This window comes from Spinacia oleracea, chromosome 4, assembly GCF_020520425.1.
Source record: "Spinacia oleracea cultivar Varoflay chromosome 4, BTI_SOV_V1, whole genome shotgun sequence".
NCBI classification, from domain to species: Eukaryota; Viridiplantae; Streptophyta; class Magnoliopsida; order Caryophyllales; family Amaranthaceae; genus Spinacia; species Spinacia oleracea.
In genome coordinates this window covers 9,208,228-9,229,105 of record NC_079490.1, presented here as the reverse complement: position 1 = coordinate 9,229,105, position 20,878 = coordinate 9,208,228, and the positions used below count along the sequence as shown (strand labels likewise).

Genomic DNA, 20,878 nt, shown 5'->3' with positions numbered 1-20,878 from the left:
ACTTGTTACATGCTAGACTAGGTCATGCATCCTTGTCAAAAATGAAACATGTTAATGCTGAATATTGCAGAAATGTTACAGAATACAATTGTGGTGTATGTTGTAGTTCAAAGCAGCACAAATTTCCTTTCACTGAGAGTAACAGTAGAGCTTCTAAGTGCTTTGATTTGATACACCTAGATTTATGGGGACCATACAAGGTTAGGAGTTTAGATGGGGCTTCCTATTTCTTAACTGTGCTAGATGATCATAGCAGAGTTACATGGACCTATTTGTTAAATAACAAAATGCAGGTTGCAAAGATCATTTCAATTCTGAGTTTGTGTCTATGGTGGAAACTCAGTTTAATAAGAAAATCAAAAGGGTCAGATCAGATAATGGCACTGAAATTGTTAAACAGTCTTGTTTAACTTTCTTTGCCAACAAAGGTATTTTGCATGAGAGGAGTGTACCTTATGTTCCACAACAAAATGGAAGGGTTGAAAGGAAACACAGAAGTCTTCTTGAGATTGCTAGGGCATTGAGGTTTCATGCTGGCCTTCCAAAGAAATTTTGGGGAGAGTGTGTTCTCACAGCCACACATTTGTTAAACAAAATACCTTCAAAGGTTTTAAACTGGAAAACACCTTTTGAGGTCATGTTTCACACCCCTGCAGCTTATGATAGGCTAAGAGTTTTTGGTTCTCTCTGCTTTGCCTATAATACAACTGTTAAGAAAGATAAATTTGATTCAAGAACAAAAAGATGCATCTTTCTTGGTTATCCTGTTGGATTCAAAGCTTTTAAACTGTATGATTTAGATAATCATACTGTGTTTGTTTCCAGAGATGTGATCTTTTTTGAAACTGTATTTCCCTACAAGGTTGAAAATTTTGCTTCTACATCAATCCCTTCTTCTGCTCCTATAATAAACTTTGGCACTGATTTTGCAAATCATGTTGACAATTCTGTCACACATAATCTTTCTTCAGATGATCAATCTCCACCTCATACTTTTTCTTCTGGTTCCTCTTCTTCTTTTTCTGATTCCACTCCAAACACCAATCCACATCCGGATTCAGACAATTTGTTGTCTCTCACTCATATTTCTTCACCTCATATATCTCCAAATCATTCACAATCTATTTCTCCTATTCATTCTTTTCAATCTGAACCAAATAATTCTTCATCTACCTCTTCACCTCATGTATTTTCTTCTATTCTTGTTCCTGATACAGTTGTCAAACCACCACCAAGACAAATTAAACCTTCTACTGTTTTAAAGGATTTTGTTGGTGGTTATGTTCCTCATAGGCATACTGATATGTCTTCTAGTAGTGAATCTTTCACTTTTTCTGTGAGTTCTTGTTCTCCTGATATTGACAATGATGATTCTTGGCTATTAGCTATGGCTCTTGACAGTTTTGATATTTGGGAATCTTTGGCATTTTCTGTTTTACCTTCTGTCAATGATCCTAAATTCTATAGCCAAGCCAAAGATGACACCAATTGGGTACATGCAATGAGCAAAGAAATAGATGCTCTTGAGAGCAATGACACATGGGAGCTTACCCAATTACCTGAAGGAAAAAAGGCAATTGGTTCCAAATGGGTTTACAGAACTAAACTCAATCCTCATTACACCATTGATAGATATAAAGCAAGGTTGGTTGCAATTGGTTACCAGCAGGTTGAAGGGAAAGATTTTACACAAACTTTTTCACCAGTTGCTAAATTAGCCACAGTAAGGATTGTTATTGCTCTAGCTGCTGTAAAAGGTTGGGATTTGTTTCAGTTAGATGTGAACAATGCTTTTCTGCATGGGTTCATTGATGAGGAAGTATACATGAAACCTCCACCTGGCTACACCAAAGCTCATTCAGGGGAGGTTTGTAAGCTAAAAAGGTCCATTTATGGCCTAAGACAGGCTTCCAGACAATGGAATAAGGAACTAAGCAAATTCTTGAAAACTTTACATTTTGAACAATCAAAGCAAGACTATTCTTTATTCACCAGAACAGTTGATGGGGAATTTCTGATAATTCTGGTTTATGTTGATGACATTCTGGTTACTGGAACTTCTGTATCTCAAATACAACATGTGAAAATTTTACTTGATCAAGCATTCACAATAAAAGACCTTGGTCTTCTCTCTTATTTTCTGGGCATAGAGGTGCATAGAAATCCTAATAGTATTTTTCTGTCCCAGAAGAAATACATCAATGACATTCTTAAGGATTCTGATATGAAGGATTGTAATGCTGCTTCTGCTCCTCTGCCTTGTGGTTTGAAACTTTCCATCACTGAGGGAGATCTCTTAGATGAGCCTAATATCTATAGAAGACTTGTTGGCAGGCTTCTCTATTTAGGAATCACAAGGCCTGACATTTCTTATAGTGTGCAGCATCTCAGTCAGTTTGTTAATTCACCAAGGGTTCCACATTTGAGAGCTGCTCTCCATGTTCTCAAGTATCTAAAGGGAACTATGGATAGTGGCTTATGGTATTCAGCTGATTCCAGTCTTGATATGTCTGCATATAGTGATGCTGATTGGAGATCATGTCAATTCAGTAGCAGATCACTCAGTGCATATGCAGTGTTCCTTGGCAATAATTTAATTTTATGGAAAACCAAAAAGCAGCGCAGTGTCAGCAAGTCATCTGCTGAAGCTGAATACAGGAGCATGTCAGCCACTGCTAGTGAGCTTGTGTGGATTCAAGGATTGCTTGAAGACCTTCATGTCATCATCTCTTTGCCTGTCAGTTTGTACTGTGACAACACTTCTGCTGAACATCTTGCTCTGAATCCTATGTTCCATGACAAAACCAAGCATCTGAAAAGGGAGATGCATTATGTTCGTGAGCAGGTTGAAAGTGGTTTCATCAAAACAGCTCATGTATCGAGCACACACCAACTTGCTGATCTTCTAACCAAGCCTCTTGCTTCCTCACAGCATCTTACTCTATCTGCCAAGCTTGGACTTGTTTCCAAAGTCCAGCTTGAAGGGGGAGTATAGGAGAGTCAATTATTTATAATATTTTTTATTACAAAGTTTGTTAGAGGTAGTTAGAAGTTTGTTAGAGGTAGTTTTTGTCTTGTATATAAGCACTCTTGGGTTTCTTTTTCCTTAAGAAATCTGATTACAAAATTCTGATTTCCTAAAACTCTCTCTCTCAACTATTTCGATTTCTTCTTTCCTATAATTTGTTTTTCCCTGATTATTCTAATAATTATCATTTGCTCTAACAAATTCAAACTTGAGACTTTTAAGTCAATAAGTGGAGTTATCGAGCCCTTAAAACAAGTCTTTATTGGTACTCCGTAAATATTTATTACGGTACACAATATTCTTAAATGGAACTGGTCCATACTAAATTTATTGTGGACCATGTGTTTAAAAAAAAGTTAACAACTTGATTCTAATTTACTTTGACGTGTTTATTAGAATTATTATAATAAATTATTAAATTCATGTCGTTAGTACATGACGTGCTTGAATATGTGATTTTAAGTCACAATTCTCTTTTAAAAACTTAGGATTACTTTGATTCAAAAAAATGGTTACTATATCTAAGAAAATATGTGTTTAATTTATTATAATCACTATGTATAAAAAATGGATAGTAGAGTAAAATATTTGCTTCGGGTTCACAATAATATTATTATGGATCAGGTCCACACAAGAATAATCCAATGGTATATAACCTCAAAAAAGGGTAAAGAAAAGGGATAAAAAAAAAAAGTTAAGGCCGGGCTTGCTTAGTTACAACATTGATCTCCTTAAAATACATGTACCATGTAGTGGGGGCTTGTCGTCTTGTCGAGGGTTATTTCGGAGGAAAATTTGGAGGCTAACAGAAAAAAGGAGTACTTTCAGTTTTGTTCTCTTTATATTGTTTACATTTCACAAAAGAAATTTTGTATAGCTACAAAAAGTTAGACTACATAATGGTTAACATACCAATTGCATGTTGGTTCAGTGGTGATTGGAGTTGAATTTGGTAGGGAAGACCGCCTGTTCAATCCCCCTCAACAACAATTGGTAGGGGACTGAAACCTATCCACCCAAAACTCGTTCCGAATTTGAATTAGCCCTAAGGGTGAATCGTTTGTTAACACCAAAAAAACAAGTGATCAACATTAAAGGTGTGTGTACAATAGGTGTTAGACTCGCTTTTCCATTTATAATTTGTATTACTATTATGATTCATCTGGAAAAAGAAAGAAAAAAAAAACTACATAAATGCATAATATTAGGCTCTGATAGAGTATGACCAAAGATTAGTTTTATACTCTAAAGGCTCCAATAATAACTAATATGAAATTCCCTAGTCATTAAATTGAGCAAAATGTATCCTTCATAGAGAAATAAATAATTACTCCTATAAGTACAAAATAAATATTTACTTATAGGATCAAAGCAAATGTACAAATTAGCAACTTGAATCTTGCCAGATCTGGACACAGTGTATAATTAAAGAGCTTTTAAAAGCAAATAAACATAGTTAATTCCGTACATGGAAATATTTACTTATTTAGTATGTTCCTCACTTTGATAATAGAATCTGCATTACTTTGCTTTCAATTAGTAAAGAGGCATCAAAATGCTAGTAGCCTAGGAATAGTTTATGAAACTTCTTCATGCAAAAAGCGCTAAAAACACAGCTACATGTACTTCAAAAACGTTAACCATACCTCCTCTATACCTATAAATAAACTCCCAATACATAAATCAACATACATACAAACTCGAGATATTCACATTGCTCCCGCGAACCAATCTTTTCGTAGTCAATCATCTTGATCAATGGCAAGTAACGTGTTTACCGTGTGCTCGGCTTCGACCCTAGTGTCAAACAACAGGGCGGCCGTTGGCTTTAGTCCTGTACTGGCTCGGTTGGGGTCACGTTCTGTGGTGTCCCCAACCAAGCCGTCATTGAAGACCCCTTCTTCGAGGTCTTCATTGGTGGTTAAGGCTCAACAGGCTGGGGGAAGTCCAAAGAAAATTGGTCCAATGGCAGATCAACAGTTTAATAATAAAAAGGTTGCCTTAATTGAGACCTCTCCTTATGGTATATATTCCACACCTTCATATCCTTTTCTAAGTATATACTTTGTCCTCACTCCTTTTTTTTTTAATACTCGCAACAGTTTGACTTTTGCATTATTCATATGAGGTATATTAATTTTGACCACATTTTCTTTCTGATGTATAAAACTCAAATATTATTGTGTAATAAGTTTGTAGTTAGGCTAACCTTAATGTATACGTATTTTTCAAATATCAATTTCTTTTTTATAGTTTTTACGGATACATAATTACAATATTTACGGTCAAACTAGTGCATTGTCAAGTGTATCGGTCCAAGTATTCTAACACAGAGGTACATCCTATTTGATACAGGCTTTTCAGTCAATATTTATCACTCCCTCAACCTCGTTTTACTTGCCCCATTTGACCATTTTATGTGAGAGCTTTTAGGTCAAATTGAGCAAGTAAAATGAGCTATGTATTGACTTTTTAGGTCAAACTTTGAAAATTTTGGCCATTAATTTGTTGAAATATGTGTTAATTTGCAGTGCGCACTCCCTGGAATACTACCGAGGACGAAAGCGAGGTAAGAATGTGGTTTGACATGCCAGGACTTGGAGCTGAGAACATTAAGGTGGAAATCATTGACAACTTGCTTGTGATCAAGGGAGATGGTGGGATTGATGCTTTTGGAAACAAGGTATTTAGTCCACGTGAGACAACCCTTCACCTGCCTTTCAATTCATGGAAGGAAGAAATAATGGCTGTGTTTAAGAATGGTGTGCTCTACATTACTGTGCCAAAAATTCTCAAATTTGAGCACAAAATCATCCACATTCCAGTTAGATCTGTGTAATGATCATAACTTACAACATGTGATGAATGTCTTCGAATCTGTACTGGAGACTCGTCAATTCAAACTGGGTATTGCCCAACAGCTTTCCTTCGAAATTCTAAATAAGAAGCTCTAATTTGATTTCAATGTATGTTTCAAGTTGTACGACGACTTTGTTGTTACACGACTCTGCAATAGTAAAACAGCTGTTTTTGAATGTACTGTCAATAAGCGTACATACTACCATTTCAGCAAAATAGAGTCTGTAGGCATCCATAAACAGGTGGAAAACCTGCAGTCATGATTACACAATCCAATAATCCTACTTAGATACAGAACATTAGCCGAAATTACCACTAATAACTACTGCAGAAGTCCTAGTCAGCAAAATGTAACAGCCTGAAACCCAGCATCCATCAACTATATCAACAAGGATCAGACCTCCAGCCTAAGAATTGTCAGTAACAGCCTGGTCAATATCCTCAGCATGATCACGAAGCACCTTCCACTGCAGCAGCCAACGGAAAAATAAGGGTTAATACCTAAAATAGATGGTCATCAACCAACAGAACACGACATAAACTGATTAAGAATTATAGTGACACTAATCGTAGCCAATTAGCTATTCGTAAGAATGTAAGATATGTACCTGATCCATGGTAAGTGTGATACCTGAAAGGAACAATGACAACAAATCAGTAAAAGAAAATTTGTAACTTTAGTTAAGCTGAAAACATCAACCTTAAAAAACACGACAGAAACTCTGCACAAAGCACGATAAGCACTGGATGGGTGGGGGGTTCTAAAACAAAGTAAATGAAACAACACCAACCATTTCAGGCAAAGAGGTGTACGTAAATATCCTATTCCACTGGAAATACAGAGCACTTCTCCATTTCCCCCCTTCCTTTGTGCACTCATAAACATTCTACTGTATTTCATTGGAAACGAGTGAACATACCAAATGTATGCAGCAGAACATATTGCGTAAAACCATATTGTTGCTTTTCATGCAGATAATCAGATTATAGATACTATGTGATTTTCATGTGATATGGTGGTCTGAACAAAGTAAAAAAACTACTCCAACAGTCACACCGTTCTGAAATAATTGTCACATTACGAGTTATTTGAATAACCTAGTAAGCAGAATGTGACCACTAAATCCAAATGGAAGTAGTAAATTCACTAATTGGCTGTGCTAAGGATTATAAACAAGAAGCAATCTGAAACTGAATAAATGATTTTGTAATTTTTGTTTTGCTAGATTTTTTGCAACAGAAGTCTGGATCAGCATGACATCACAGCAGTAATTCCAAATGCAAGAACTGGATCACACACCCACACAGCCAAGCCTTGTATCTTTCATATTCCTAAACTTCTTTGCTAAGTAGGTGCAAAGTTAGACATGCGCATAAATTCTTTTTAAAAAAAAAGGGATTATGATACTTCAGTTAAGAGTCCAGAACAAGTTTCTTGTAATGCGTTCATACAAGTATACAACAAGTAACATCATTACAAACTAGCAACCTTTTTTCTTCTCCCCAACCCTTCAATTAAATATACATATGACATGGGTGGAACCTAGTACATGAGCCAGTATTCCTCCCTAGCCAGCCTTTACCTCAAGCGACAACAAAACAGTTCAAATTAAGTTGGACATCACTCCCACATTAACAGTGTTACCATGTCCTATTGGAACAATACAAACAAGTAAATCTCGATCATCAATTAATCCAAATGTTTCCAAACAACGGTGAAATAACCTCTTCTATTAGAACAATTCTCCCGAAAGGAAAGAGAGGGAACACAAGTCCAATACCAACTATCTTCAGGAAAAAAGGGAAAAAAAAAAGCTTTTTAGGGGTGGAAGGCTGATAGTAAATTGGCTAATGTTTCAAAAATCAACCAAGAATGACATGGGGGACCAAATTGCATCAACAATACTTGAACGCTTACCACTGACCATAATTCAAATATCGAAAAATCTGACAAAAAAATTCCGCTACACATTCCATTACTATTACATGCCAACAAGAAGAGGCAGAGGTTTGCAACTATTCCGCCAATCAAATAAGCAAATAATACGACAATCATTAATAGCTTGCAACTTTGTCTTCATCCCTTTCATCTGCTTGCTCTTTTACACATGTTATGGGTAGAAACTTGAAGTAGTCCACAAACCACTCTCCCAACCCTAATGCACAACACAACAGACTACTAGTTTACTACAATAGTAGATTAAAATCAAATTCCTGTAATTTGTGGTAGACCCTTTTACACGACATTCGGCTTCACCTACCATCTCATATTCTCATACATGAGAAGTAAGAATCTACACACTTTAACATCCAGATACCATGAAAATCCAAATTATCTTGTTGACCTAATGTTCAATAACTTTATCATAGACCAGAAAATATGAAATAGTCCCTTGTGGAACTTTATCCTTTCTCTTTGTTTAAGGTAGAGGTGTCTCAAAGAATCTAAGTCTTTCTTATGCTATAAATTCGCCAATTCCAGCCCCAGAACCCCCCAGAAAAATCCCCTATTAGCCAAGGAAATATCTAAAGCACCTACTATAAGTCCACACATCCCTAAATTACCGTTCATGAATTCCAGAGCTCTATAAAAATTACCTTCATATCCTGGGGTGAGGGAGGGCCAGAGGGAGTATAATTACCAGCACATGAAAAAAATCAACAAAAACACAAAACCTAACTAGGTAAAACCTGAATTTCAATAACAGCAAATCATTATTATTTAACAGCTCGCGACAAAAATCATGACAAACCTCTAAAAATTGAATTGCAACAACAATACTTCAAAACCACCACATTCTTTTCTCAGCATAAATAAAAATCATCTCAACACCTTCTATCATTTTACTGGTCTCTCTTTGTAATTTCACAAAACAACCAAAGCTAAACCCTAGAAAAAAATATCAATTAACATTTCACACTCACAATACACTTAAAATCGACAAAATTACTGAAAATTGTTCAACAACAAGCAAGCAGAAATTCGAGAGGAACCTTTGCGACCGGGCATTTGCTTGCCGTCCTTGACGTAGAACTCACGAATATCAACCATAACTCTCCCCTGCCAACTCCTCACAGAAACCCTCCGATTCTTCGAAATCTAGGGTTCATACATACAATCAGTCAAACGTCAAAAAAAATTAAACCTAAAAAACAAAATTCGCTACAGAAAATGCTCACTATTAGGAGAGAGGAAGTACCTCGCAAACGACAATTCCATCTTCATCGTCCTCGCGCTTAACAGACTTCTTAGGAGGAGCGTTGCCGTCAGAACCACCGTCTGAGGCGTAACCGTCGTTTTCCTTTCGCTTGAATTTTCCCGACATTTTAACTCTTGGTGGAAGTGCCGGTGGAGAGAGAGTGAAGCGGTTTTGCAAGCGACGGAAAATGGAGTGAAGAGAGAGAAAGTGGAAGTGTCAAGTGTGAGCGGTGAGAGTTGGACAGTTTTAAATTTGAAGTAAAAACTTTTCGAATTGCCAACATCTCCTATGTAATTTGTTTTTCACTTTCATTTCTTGCCGCCTTTGCGCTCTTAAAAGTTAAAACTACCTTTTCTATTTTCCGCTTTTTATTTTTTTTATTTTAACAAATTACAACAATTCATCGAGTTCATTCTATTGGACTTATTTTGACAAAACTTATATTATCTGAAAAAACTTATATTATTCTATTGGACTTACTTTGACTGAACTTATATTATCTGAAAAAAAACTTATTTTGTCTGAAATAAACTTATTTGTGTGTGAAAATATCTGGAAAAAAAAAACTTAATTTTGATGAACTTATCTGAACTTATATAAACTTATTTTGTCTAAAATAAGTTAAAATAAATCGAACAGAACAGAGTATTAAGGATAAAATGAAAACTGAAGTTATAAAATGATACCGAATAACAAAGTGAGTTTCTAAGGCATTCCATTCATTTACTTAAAAATATGTTTAGGTGTGATTCATTTGAACATTCTATTTTACACTTGTTCCTAAAGATGGTTGTGGGTCAGATTGGGTTGTGCTTCGTGTCGAGCTCATGTACCTTGGTCTTAAACGGGATTGTCCCCACACCAAGCCCATTAGTTACGAGTCGAGTTGGACTGCGCCAAATTCATTTACTTAAATCATTTAGATGTAAACATTCTATTTTACACTTGTTCTTAAAGATGGTTGTGGGTCAGTCTGGGTCGTGCTTCGTGCCGAGCTCATATACCTTGGTCTTAAACGGACTTGTCCCCACACTAAGCCCACTTGTTACGAGTAGGGTTGGACTGTGCCAAATTTTTTAAAATACTACTCAATCCCACGTGTCGAGCCACGTGGGGCAGTCGTATCTAAGCATAACTTCAATCAATTTAACATGTTTTGTCGTATCGTGCCTTATCGTATTTTTTCCATAAAAATTTGGGATCACCGACCAGCCAACGACCCCAGAATCCAGTCCCTACGAGGCGTGCTTTTTACGTGGCCGTGTAGGACTGTGCTTTTTTTTGTGTTTGGCCATGTCGTACCTCAGCCCAACCCAATGACATATTTACTTCACTTGTTCCTCTTTCTCGTCCCTCCCCACCACCCCTTCACCAAATCAACCACCACCACCAAGTCCCACCACACGTCCACACTGTCACCGTTTTCTTTTTATGTTAGTGAGAGAAAGGATTGAGAGGTAACAAGCTAGAGTCTGAACTCTGAAGGCCAATACAATATTTTCCATCATTAATTGTAGGTGTTTGAACTTGGAAGTAATTATGAGCGATGAAAAACAATACCTTTTTTACATGAACTAATGTTGTTTGGTCACAAAAAGAGTGTTGCATTTTGTTGTAAACATCACAAAGTAAGTGTTAGCAACTTTTTGTTTCAACAAAGGTTATATATAAAGGGTTAAAAGTGAAAATTTTAAAGATAAATCAATATAATGATTGACACGTGATTTTATCACGCATTCTTAAATTAATACTCCATAACAAACACAGAGTATAATTTTACTTAGAATTCTAAACAATTTGGTCTAAAATCAAAGTCTTTCCAATTATCAGCATTCACATTTCTAGTGTGCTTGCATCTGGGCTGTGGACTTGTGGACGTGGAACTGATATATTGATATATTGACATATTGTACTTCAAATCACAAACCAAATACGAAGTATAACTAATTTAACTGCTCCGTATCACTAATTTCACTACATCAACAAAACAATGTGTACATACCTGCAAATTAAGGAGCTTCAAAAGAGTCATAACCATAAGATAGCCGAATCACCAAAATTTCCCGGCAAGGACAACTGTTAGTGAAACCGGAAAAAGCGTGCCAAAATCCCCCCCCCCCCCCCCCCCTAATCTTACATTTACCGACCTAAATTAAGCATGGTGTTGTCCTGTGGGATATCATTAGCCTAAGTAATTACTACTCCGTACAAATTAAGCTACACACAGGAATACAGGATTATTCACAGGATATGGGCATATATGTCAACTCGGTTGATTGAACGTCAGAGAAGCGGCAACTCTTGAGTGATTCAATGCGTCTTTGGCAGATTGCTCGTTAGATTTGAGAGTTTGATGCTCCTGTTGCTTCAATAGGAATCTGACTTTCAGGTTTGTTTTCTCTGGGATCTGCTGCTTCTGCTTTGAAGTCGGTTTGACACTCTTTGTAAGTGGACAAGAACTCTTGGTTTGTATGATTGGATGCTCTGCTGATGGTTTCTTAGGAGCTTTCTTCCGGGGACAAGACGGGATGGGATTAGTGTTGTTGCTTGATTCTGTAACTTTCCTCTTCTGACAAGGAATTCGGTCAGGATTTCTCAAAACATCATCCACCATGTTTCGACTCTGGACGAAGAAAATTCATAGATCAGGTCAACCTCGTCCGTAAAATAGAAAAGAAACGATTTCTATCAAAGTGATCAAAGTCATCAAACCCTTGAACCAAAAGAAAAGAGTAAGAGATGTTTGATTTAGCACTGTAATCTAGAGTTGCAGCATTGTGCATTAGAGAGTTTAAAGTAGGTTATAGTCAGAAAAAGGTGATATGTGCATTTTGCCATTGTGCAAGCATTTCTAGTAATTTTCATCCAAGCGCGAGTCCATAACATATGTTACTTTCTAAAGGTGCGTTCTATTCCCCTGATTTTCGCTTATTTTTTCTACACTTATGTGATATGAACTTAACTGAGCTTATTAGAACTCATCAGAACTTAATTTAGTTATAAATTGTACTTAATTTTCCTAAACTTATTTTATTTTATCTGAACTTATCAGAACTTCTAATTTCTTTCCTATTGTTAAGATGGAGAAAAGGAAATGAAACGAAGAGAGTTCACCTCCAACTCAATGAGCCAAGTAGATGGATGAGTAATCAAAAGATGCCAAATCCCTCAAAACAACCACTTTTAAAATCATTCAAAAGAGAGACTCAATCGCAGCTTTTAAGATGTTCAACTTATATCCATTTCTCTATAGAATTCTACATGCCAGGATATAAACAGAATAGTCCCAAAGTCGAGGTATATGTCTCAAATAACCTCATATAATAACTCAACATCATTTGATGAACCCTTCCCATTGTTCCGTACTCTAATAAATATTCTACCGTCCAATACTTGCCATTTTTAGAAGTCAGACACAATTTTGAGAATCACAAACTTATGACAGCATACAGACACAACATGCTTTCTCGCTATCCATAAACAAAACATAAAATGACCAGACAGAGGCGCGAAGGTTACCAGAATTTGATCAGCTAATGCTCTTATACTTTTTGCTCTGCTGAGTGCTTCTGTCAAAGTATGGTGATCCATGACTTTTTCCGGCCGTAACTTTGCAAGCTGATCAAACAGAGTATATTTAGATAACATGGAAATATGAATGCATCTAACTTGAGCTTCACCTCAATACCATAAAAAATGAATAATTCCAACTTCTCTGAAGAATATCCTTCTATTATTCTACAATCTTTTTTCACTGACACCACAGAAGGGTGAATTGGTATTCGGAAATTGTGCTCTACAAAAGAGTCAAATAGAGCACGGGAAGCTAATCTGGGAGGTGTGTACATCAATTCCCATTTCAGATTGAATGATACTGCATGCAGGGTCATTATTTGAAAGCAGGACCGCAACACTGAAGGGCTCTACACATGACCTAACAATTAATAGGTTCTCTGTCATCTCTCCAATTCCACAAAGTTAGTACCACACCATCACATTAGCATTTTAGCTTCACTAGGATGCCAGGACCCTCATGCATTTTTCTTTTTGTTACCTTGTACACCAGAAATACACAACTTTAATCTAATATATGATGAAAGACTGTTATGAAAGCCATTTTTATCAGATACACATAAACCAAGTTTATTTCAGATGAAAAATAAAGAGATGCAAATACATTGTCTATTATTATAAATTTAGGAGTAGACTTGGTCCTCTTATTCGCAGAAAAATACATGAATGTCCTGATGGTAGGATTGCAGCTCAACTCCACTCGACCATTCCCCTTCCCTCCCTTCCCCAAGCACCACCTCTGCCAAGACTGCAGCGAGCCCATTCGATCCCTTAAATGAACTGCAGCCACCGAACAAAGGTGAGGGGGTGAGAGGTGCTGTCAGACACTCAGAGAACCTAGAGCAAGACTCACTGGAAAATCTAAGTGTTCAAGTTAATTTTTTTTAGGGTTTTGCACAATTGAAGTTAAGCCCTTTGACATAAACATCAGTTGTCCTTCCTTGATTGAGTAGATAAGCTCATGCATCATATAGATTGCGTCTTGTGTATTTTGGTATAAAAATATTTTGGTTTGGCCCTTGAATATATGCCTGGTACTTTCGGTTCTATCCCTCCTTCTGTCATAGGCTTGACACCCCCTAAAAAGGAATAGATTAATCCCTAATAAAACAACAAAGGAATTAGCATCATAAATCTCTAAGGTGGTCATTTTAAGAAAGGGAAAAAGAAAAAAAAAGAAGAAAAGAGCACAACATGCATGCAGCAACTAACAACTAAGATGAAAATGGCAACTACGCAGTCGATAGTCTCAACAGTTAATACTACGCAGGGGTATTCTAATGACCGCAGCCTTAAAAATAAAATTCCTTCCAAAAGACAAATGATAGATCAATAATAACTTTAAACTCATAAATATAGGATATAATATCTTTGATGCCACATTTTTCAGATACTATGGAGTTTGGTACTTACTGAATCTTTCAATGAAGACTTGTAGCCCAGTGAAACAGCATCAACATGTCCCCAACTTCCACCACTCTTGTCGTTATGACGACTTTTGGAAGATACTTTATCGCGCATCAATATACCAGATGTAGGGCTGTTCTTAACAGGAACACATCTACCCTCGAAGTTCTGATGCACAACATCAGACGAATCACTTCCAACTCCCACTTTTATTTCCTCAGAAGAGATATTTGGAGTCTTTTTCTGGACATTATGCGTTGTTTTTAGTGGAAACACAGAAGCATCCTCAATTGCATTTAGAGGAGGACATTTGGATTTACTGCAAACACTGGCAGACTTCTCTGAACTGGTCAAGACAGGGGCATCTACTGTAAATAGTTGCAGTTCTTCAGGTCGATGATCTTTTACCATAGCATGTGAGCTAAAGCTAGAGCACCTTAAAGTCTCATCCAACAGACTGCTAGTCTTGGAAGTGGCCTTTGCACTCAACTTCTCCGCTTCTGCGTGTTTAATTGATGAATGATCATCATTCTTATCACATCCAATTTTTGTTATTTTTACTCTTCGCCCTGATGACGTGACTCTATTTCTGAGGACAAGAAGAAACATTCTAAGTAAGGTTGACGAAGTAAGCTATGTTCACATTGTTCACAAACAGTCCCAGAAGATTTTGAAATTTGAATGTTAGAGAGGACACAAAAAGTTTAACTGTACGAATCCAGTCAACCGAAATTGTTTGCCTGTAGTGTATATATTTAACAATCTACATGAAATTGTAAGCACAAGATAAACCATCTCAAACAAGGAGTGCAGAAGAATTCTTTTTACATTATTAACTTAAAAGAAGGTACCAATTGTAGCAGAATGCAAAGCATCAGCTAGTGATCATCATACAAATCACAACAAAGAAGAGGGAGGAGTATCATACATATGTTTGGCGTTTTTATTCCTAATGAAAGAATCATTGTACTGTCCGCCATCATGATACCCGTCCTGAATCCAGAGAGAAATATGTCTTATGAGTTATGGCCAAAAACTTCAAACGAATGGAATATGGTTTCTTAATTTCTTATTCAGATATATGGATTTTGTTTTATCAGAAGCAGTGAACAAGAAAACCCTGCAAATCTGAAAATTGAACCTAGTCGACTCACCTGAATTTAACCTAACAATGTGACTGAAAGTTGCATAAAAGTATCATTCATTATCATTACCCCATTACCTCAAAGAGGCTCCCGCAAGAAGCCGGGTAAGGGGGGATCGGACGTACGCAACTTTACCTCTACATTGCAGAGAGGTTGTTTCCAATTGACCCAAAAGCGATAACGGGACGACAACGGGACGACCATCTTCTACTTCATGGAAAGGAAGCGAATAGGTATTAAGAGCCATTTTGATTTAGTCCATTACATCCCACAGCCAAAAGAACAAATGAATCTTTGGCTCCATCGGAAATGGACACTAAGTTGCATAAAAGTATAAAATAGAAAATTACATGAACATGATTATTCCTCAAACAAGTGCCACTAGCAGCCTAGCTGCATAACTAGACTCTACTAAAGGAGCCGTGTCAAAGCCTCGTCGATTCAACATGCATATGGATACACTTGAACATTTCAGGTACATTAAAACATGCAAAATTTTCACAATGTGGCAGACTTGCAGAGCTAAGGTACCACAACAGACATATAATCAGACAATGTACACATTCGTAGCAAAAGATAGGTAATCCAGGACTGAGTAAAACTTTAAATCTTCAAATGGAGGGAAAAGTCAGCACAATATTCTCAGTTATCACAAATCCTCTACATTAAGGCAGCTAAAGTTGGAACTCAAAAGCATTTCGCAGTACAGCTTCAATGCTGAATTATTAGGTATTAGAGAAGGCCTGCTCCTAGCAAAGCATAACAATGCTACTTATATCACTCTTTTCTCCGATTGTCAGAATATAATTACCCTCATCCACTATGATACTACGGCCCCTAACAAATATGCAACTATCGTATCTGAATGCAGGGAGCTAATGAAGTAGTTCCAGCAAGTGAAAGTTGCATACTCCAAGCGTGAAGACAATGCTCTTTCGAAGTATTTTAGAACCGCATATGCGAAGTTGAATGTAACTAGGGCGTTTCCCCTCCCCTTTAGCTTTTGTATGAACATTTATATTTCTGATTGTATTAACTTTTTTAGCTAATTTATGTTACTCTTTTTTCACCAATAAAAAAACATACAGCTTCAATGGAGCACCAATGCTCTTTTAGGATTGCCAACATGAGTGCCTTCATATTTGGGATGACAACAATTTATTTTGTCCACTTTCCTTTTTCATTTGTCACAATTTAGTTTGCCTGTTTTTTAAATTGGCAAGGGCTCACTATCTTTTTACTGCTTCCAAAAGTTTGGGTCACACACTCCCGCATCAAATAAAAGTAATACCTCATTATCTCCCCATCATATCCAGGGTCGGCTAAAGGGAGGTCCAGGTAGCACCGGGCCACAAAATTTTGGGGCCCCAAAAGAAATTGTTGGTTAAACCCCCCAAGAACAAATACTATATATTTAACAGCTGCTTTGTTATGCATTAAGTAATCTTTGTCCCAGTTGGTAAAGAATTATAAGTGTGGTAGCTAAGACCAGGGTTTAATTCTTCTCATGCCCCTTTTTTTATTTGTTTTTTTCATGTCCATCAAACCTTTACACTTTAAAATATTGTACACCGAAGTTAAAATTGACGTAAAATGCTTAAAAGTTACTCTTGTATATGTAAAAGTTATCTACTTTTTAATAATAAATATTTCATTTTAATAAAAAATATTTCTTCAAAATCATTAAAAATGTATAAAATTAATCATTTAACACTTTAAAATGTTTATCTATTATTTATTTTTTAATAATATAAAGTTAGAGAAAACTGAGTAAAAGTTAGAAAAAACTGGGTAAAAGTTATGTTGGTGCACAATAAATTTATTGTACACCTTGTGCATGCAAGACCTTTTGAAACATTAAACCATATTATTAATTTGACTTTATATTTTGTATAAATAAAACAATATTAATATTATAATTATGTGTTTTACATTAAATAATTGCCCGTAAAAATTTATAGGGGCCCAATATCTGTATTTTAGCACAGGGCCTCCAAATTGCCGGAGACGGCCCTGATCATATCCACTTACTCCCTCCGTCCCGGAATACTTGACCTGTTTTCCTTATCGGGCCGTCCCTTAATACTTGACCTGTTTCTAAAAATGGAAATATTCTAACAATATTATATTATTTCCCACTCCACCCCTATTAACCCACCTACCCTCTACTCCATACAAAAAATAATTAAAAATTCAACCCCTACTCTCCCCCAACCACACCTCTTAACCCACCTCCCACTAACTACATTAAAATAATACCCCACTATCAACTACTACCTATTAAATTAAATAAGTCAATTCAAGTTCCTTAAACTCTGTGCCGGTCAAACCGGGTCGAGTATTCCGGGACGGAGGGAGTATCTCCTAAAACTATGTGTCATGATAACTGAAAATCCGGGTCTAGAATTGATTGCCAAGTTGATAGCATTATATGAACTACTAATACGTAATCAATGGTCACATTGATAGTGTAGTTTGAACTAGCATATCCCTTTATCTCCTAAAACTATGCATCATGATAAGTTAAAACACTAAATTAACCCGTGTGTAGAATTGATTGTCACGTTGATAGCATAATTTGAACTACGAATAAGGAATTGATTGTCACATTGAACTATGACAACTAAACACTATCTCCATCATATTCATATCCCTTATCTCCTAAAATTGTGTGTCATGAGCGGAAACTCTAAATTAACCGGGTCTAGATTCTAGAATCAATTGTCACATAGATAGTGTAGTTTGAACTATGACAACAAAACTCACATATCACATACATGCAAACATCTCATGTAAGTATACAACACAAGTAACAAAACTAATACCACTTCCACATCAAAATTGATTAAAACATCAAACAATCAACAGAAAACACTAAAACAGTACGCATTTTTTGCAGAAACACTCACCATAACTCTTCTGGAAGTTTCAAGGGCAGTTGAAGATGAAGAAGAAGGTAAGTGGGGTCCACGTTGATCCTTCTCCGTCGCTTTTCTGAGTAACTTCTTCCAAGAAATAATGGTGGTCTCACCAGGTTTAAGTTCAATATAAAATCTCTGCCTCTTGTAATTCTCTTCTTCAGCAGACATTTATGCGAATCCTCGGGAGTTATCTGAAGATTTTTCTGGGTTTCTCAGAAACTATTTACATTAAGAATTGCCAGAATATGAGCAGAATGGGTGGAATTTATTTCTGGGAAAATTTGATTTTTTTATTCCAACAAAATCTGAGCAGATATTGGAGAAAATGTGAAAATGTTGGGTTTAAAATGTGAAAAGACATTGAATTTTGGGTTAATTTGGAGGAGGGTTTGGTAGTGGAACTCCACTTGTTGGGAGTTTGAATTTGTTGCCAGTTGAGGGATGGACGTGTGTCTGTTTTTTTTGATCTTCGGTTCTCGAGATCATGTTCTTGCGTTCACAATGTTTATGAGATGGCCCTTACTCCTTAGGGCTGTTTATCGGTCCAAACCTATATTGAACGGGATCGAATTTGACCGGCTTTGAGAATAGAAGTTTTAAAATTCATGACCTGAGAACTGATTTGGTCCAGATCGATAAAGCCGGTTCATAACCCAGACGGGAGCGATTTTGACCGTTTTTATACTTTTTTTAAAACTCCATAATTCTACCGAATGTGGTAAATAAGTAGAAAATAAACATATAGTGTTATAAATATATTGTTTTGTGGATGTTCATCATACCTCTAACATCCGTATCCTTATTTATTTATTTTGCGAATGAGCCACAAGAGCGGGGGATGAGAATCGATCCCAGAATCACCTGAAACCGGGATGGAAGCTCTAACCAACTGAGTTATCCCTCACTCTCACATCCGTATCCTTATCATTTATGATGTATGTATATTTATATATGAAGTAATGGTTGGCGGGGAATTAAAGGAAATTGCAATTACGATTGGACCTCAAATAATGGTACGCCAATTTTATGTTTTGATTCACTGTAAATTTCTTTCCCTTAGACCCTAGTTCTGTACTCGGTAAAATTTTGTTTGTTTGTTATTTTCTACGCGGCAAGATTTGATATGTTTTGCAGTTACTGATGATAATTAATTCGTACTAAGTAAGAGATTTGTGTAAGTCACATGAGTCATGAGTACAATATATTTTTTGTGATAGTTTTTACCGTTGTTTTTTTTTGGACAAATTGATTTTGTCATTTTTTTCTTGATAGTACTGCTGTGAATAGGTAAATTAAATACTTAATGTATGATTAATATAGTTGGATTTACTAATTATACAAAGAAGAATTGAAGGAAGAAAGGAAATCCTTAATGTATGCGCACGCACGGATTTCACAGTAGCTAATGCCTGTTTTTGGTCATTTTGTGCGCACGCATGTTCTGGATTAAAATCTCCAATTGGTGGAGGTAGCACCCATGAAAAAGCTTTGATTTCGAAGGTTGAGAACACTTTTTTCCGTGACCCAATTGCGTCCATTATTTTAAGGTTTTACTCCCTTCGTCCCTTAATACTCGCACCGCTTTCCTTTTCGGGTCGTCCCTTAATACTTGCACCGCTTCTATAAATGTAAATTTTCACCAATATTATACTCCCTCCGTCCCAGATTAGTTGTTACACTTTCCTTTTTCGTCCGTCCCATATTAGTTGTTACACTTCTAAATTAGGAATGACCCCACAATTATTATATTGTCTCTTTCTTCCCACTAAATACTTTTTTTCCCCACACCCTCTCTCATTCAATTTAAAAAATACCCCACTAACTCCTTTCACATCTATTTTTTCAATAAAATAACAATTCATAACCAAACAACCACTTATCACCTAAAACTTTGTGCAAAGGTAAGTGTAACAACTAATTTAGAACGGAGGGAGTATTATTTCTCACACTTAACTACTAAGTACTAACCCACTACACCCCTACTCCCTACAAAAAATCATTTAAAAATGAAAATTTATTAGAAACCACCTTTTAAAATGCAAATTTTGCGAGAAACCATCTTTTTTTAAAAAGAATCTTACAAGAACAAACCTCATTTTTAAAATGTTTTGCGAGAAACCACCTTTAGCCGGATTCTGATGCTTGACTCAATTTTTCGGTGTTGACCACCCACGTGGAACCCACTCCAACATTTTGTTTTTTGTTTTTCTCCCTACTTTTAATCTCTTCCCCGATTAAACTTACTACACTTACTTTTCTTCAATAAAACTCCAAATTGTCGCACCAAACTACAATTGACACATAGTCGTGTTGTATTTCTTTGATTTTTCTCTTGTAAGTTTTTTTAGGGATGTTTTCTAAGGTAATTAGTTGGTTTGTAATTGTTTTTATTAAACTAGGGTTTCAAATTGTAAAAAATAAAACTCAATTATTAACTGATTATACGAGTAGATTGTTTGCATCTGATAGTAATTTGAGATCTATCCAGCTCGCTGATTATTGTCAATTGAAACATGGTTATTTTTAGAAATCATATGAAAATAAAAGACTAGAAAGGGTTCTTTTTTGGGTTTATGAAACTTTGGTGATTATTGTCAATTGAAACATGGTTGTTAACCAATTTTGTGTTTCGATTTTGGTTTATACGACAAAGCTTGTTAGTTCAACTCTAAAGTAACTTTAATTTGCGATGTTCGCTGCCATGCTTTGATCTTCATTCATCAATCTGCCAGTCTGTCACCCATG

At 36.2% G+C, this 20,878-nt stretch overlaps 3 protein-coding genes across 4 annotated transcripts; 1 reads left to right on the top strand and 2 right to left on the bottom strand.

Moving 5' to 3' along the window:
- Positions 1-4,675: 4,675 nt before the first annotated feature.
- LOC110798961 (small heat shock protein, chloroplastic) lies at positions 4,676-6,067 on the top strand. The gene is made up of 2 exons (XM_022004155.2): positions 4,676-5,051; positions 5,560-6,067. Exons 1-2 carry the CDS (start codon positions 4,787-4,789, stop codon positions 5,865-5,867), a joined length of 573 nt encoding a protein of 190 aa, XP_021859847.1. The 5' UTR covers positions 4,676-4,786; the 3' UTR covers positions 5,868-6,067.
- On the bottom strand, positions 6,042-9,360 carry LOC110798962 (RNA polymerase II transcriptional coactivator KIWI). Its single transcript, XM_022004156.2, has 4 exons — positions 9,088-9,360; positions 8,882-8,987; positions 6,496-6,518; positions 6,042-6,354 (listed from the first exon to the last, which is right to left on the bottom strand). The coding sequence occupies exons 1-4, from the start codon at positions 9,211-9,213 to the stop codon at positions 6,295-6,297; spliced, it is 315 nt and encodes a 104-aa protein (XP_021859848.1). The 5' UTR covers positions 9,214-9,360; the 3' UTR covers positions 6,042-6,294.
- A 1,640-nt stretch (positions 9,361-11,000) lies between these two features.
- On the bottom strand, positions 11,001-19,036 carry LOC110798957 (uncharacterized). Of its 2 annotated transcripts, XM_022004153.2 has the most exons (6): positions 18,916-19,036; positions 18,122-18,683; positions 14,996-15,060; positions 14,074-14,656; positions 12,607-12,705; positions 11,001-11,710 (listed from the first exon to the last, which is right to left on the bottom strand). In XM_022004153.2, exons 2-6 carry the CDS (start codon positions 18,299-18,301, stop codon positions 11,351-11,353), a joined length of 1,287 nt encoding a protein of 428 aa, XP_021859845.2. In that variant the 5' UTR covers positions 18,302-18,683; positions 18,916-19,036; the 3' UTR covers positions 11,001-11,350. The 2 variants fall into 2 exon arrangements, with proteins under 2 accessions (XP_021859845.2, XP_056683148.1); XM_056827170.1 differs by lacking the exons at positions 18,122-18,683; positions 18,916-19,036 and adding an exon at positions 15,348-15,431.
- Positions 19,037-20,878: the final 1,842 nt, after the last annotated feature.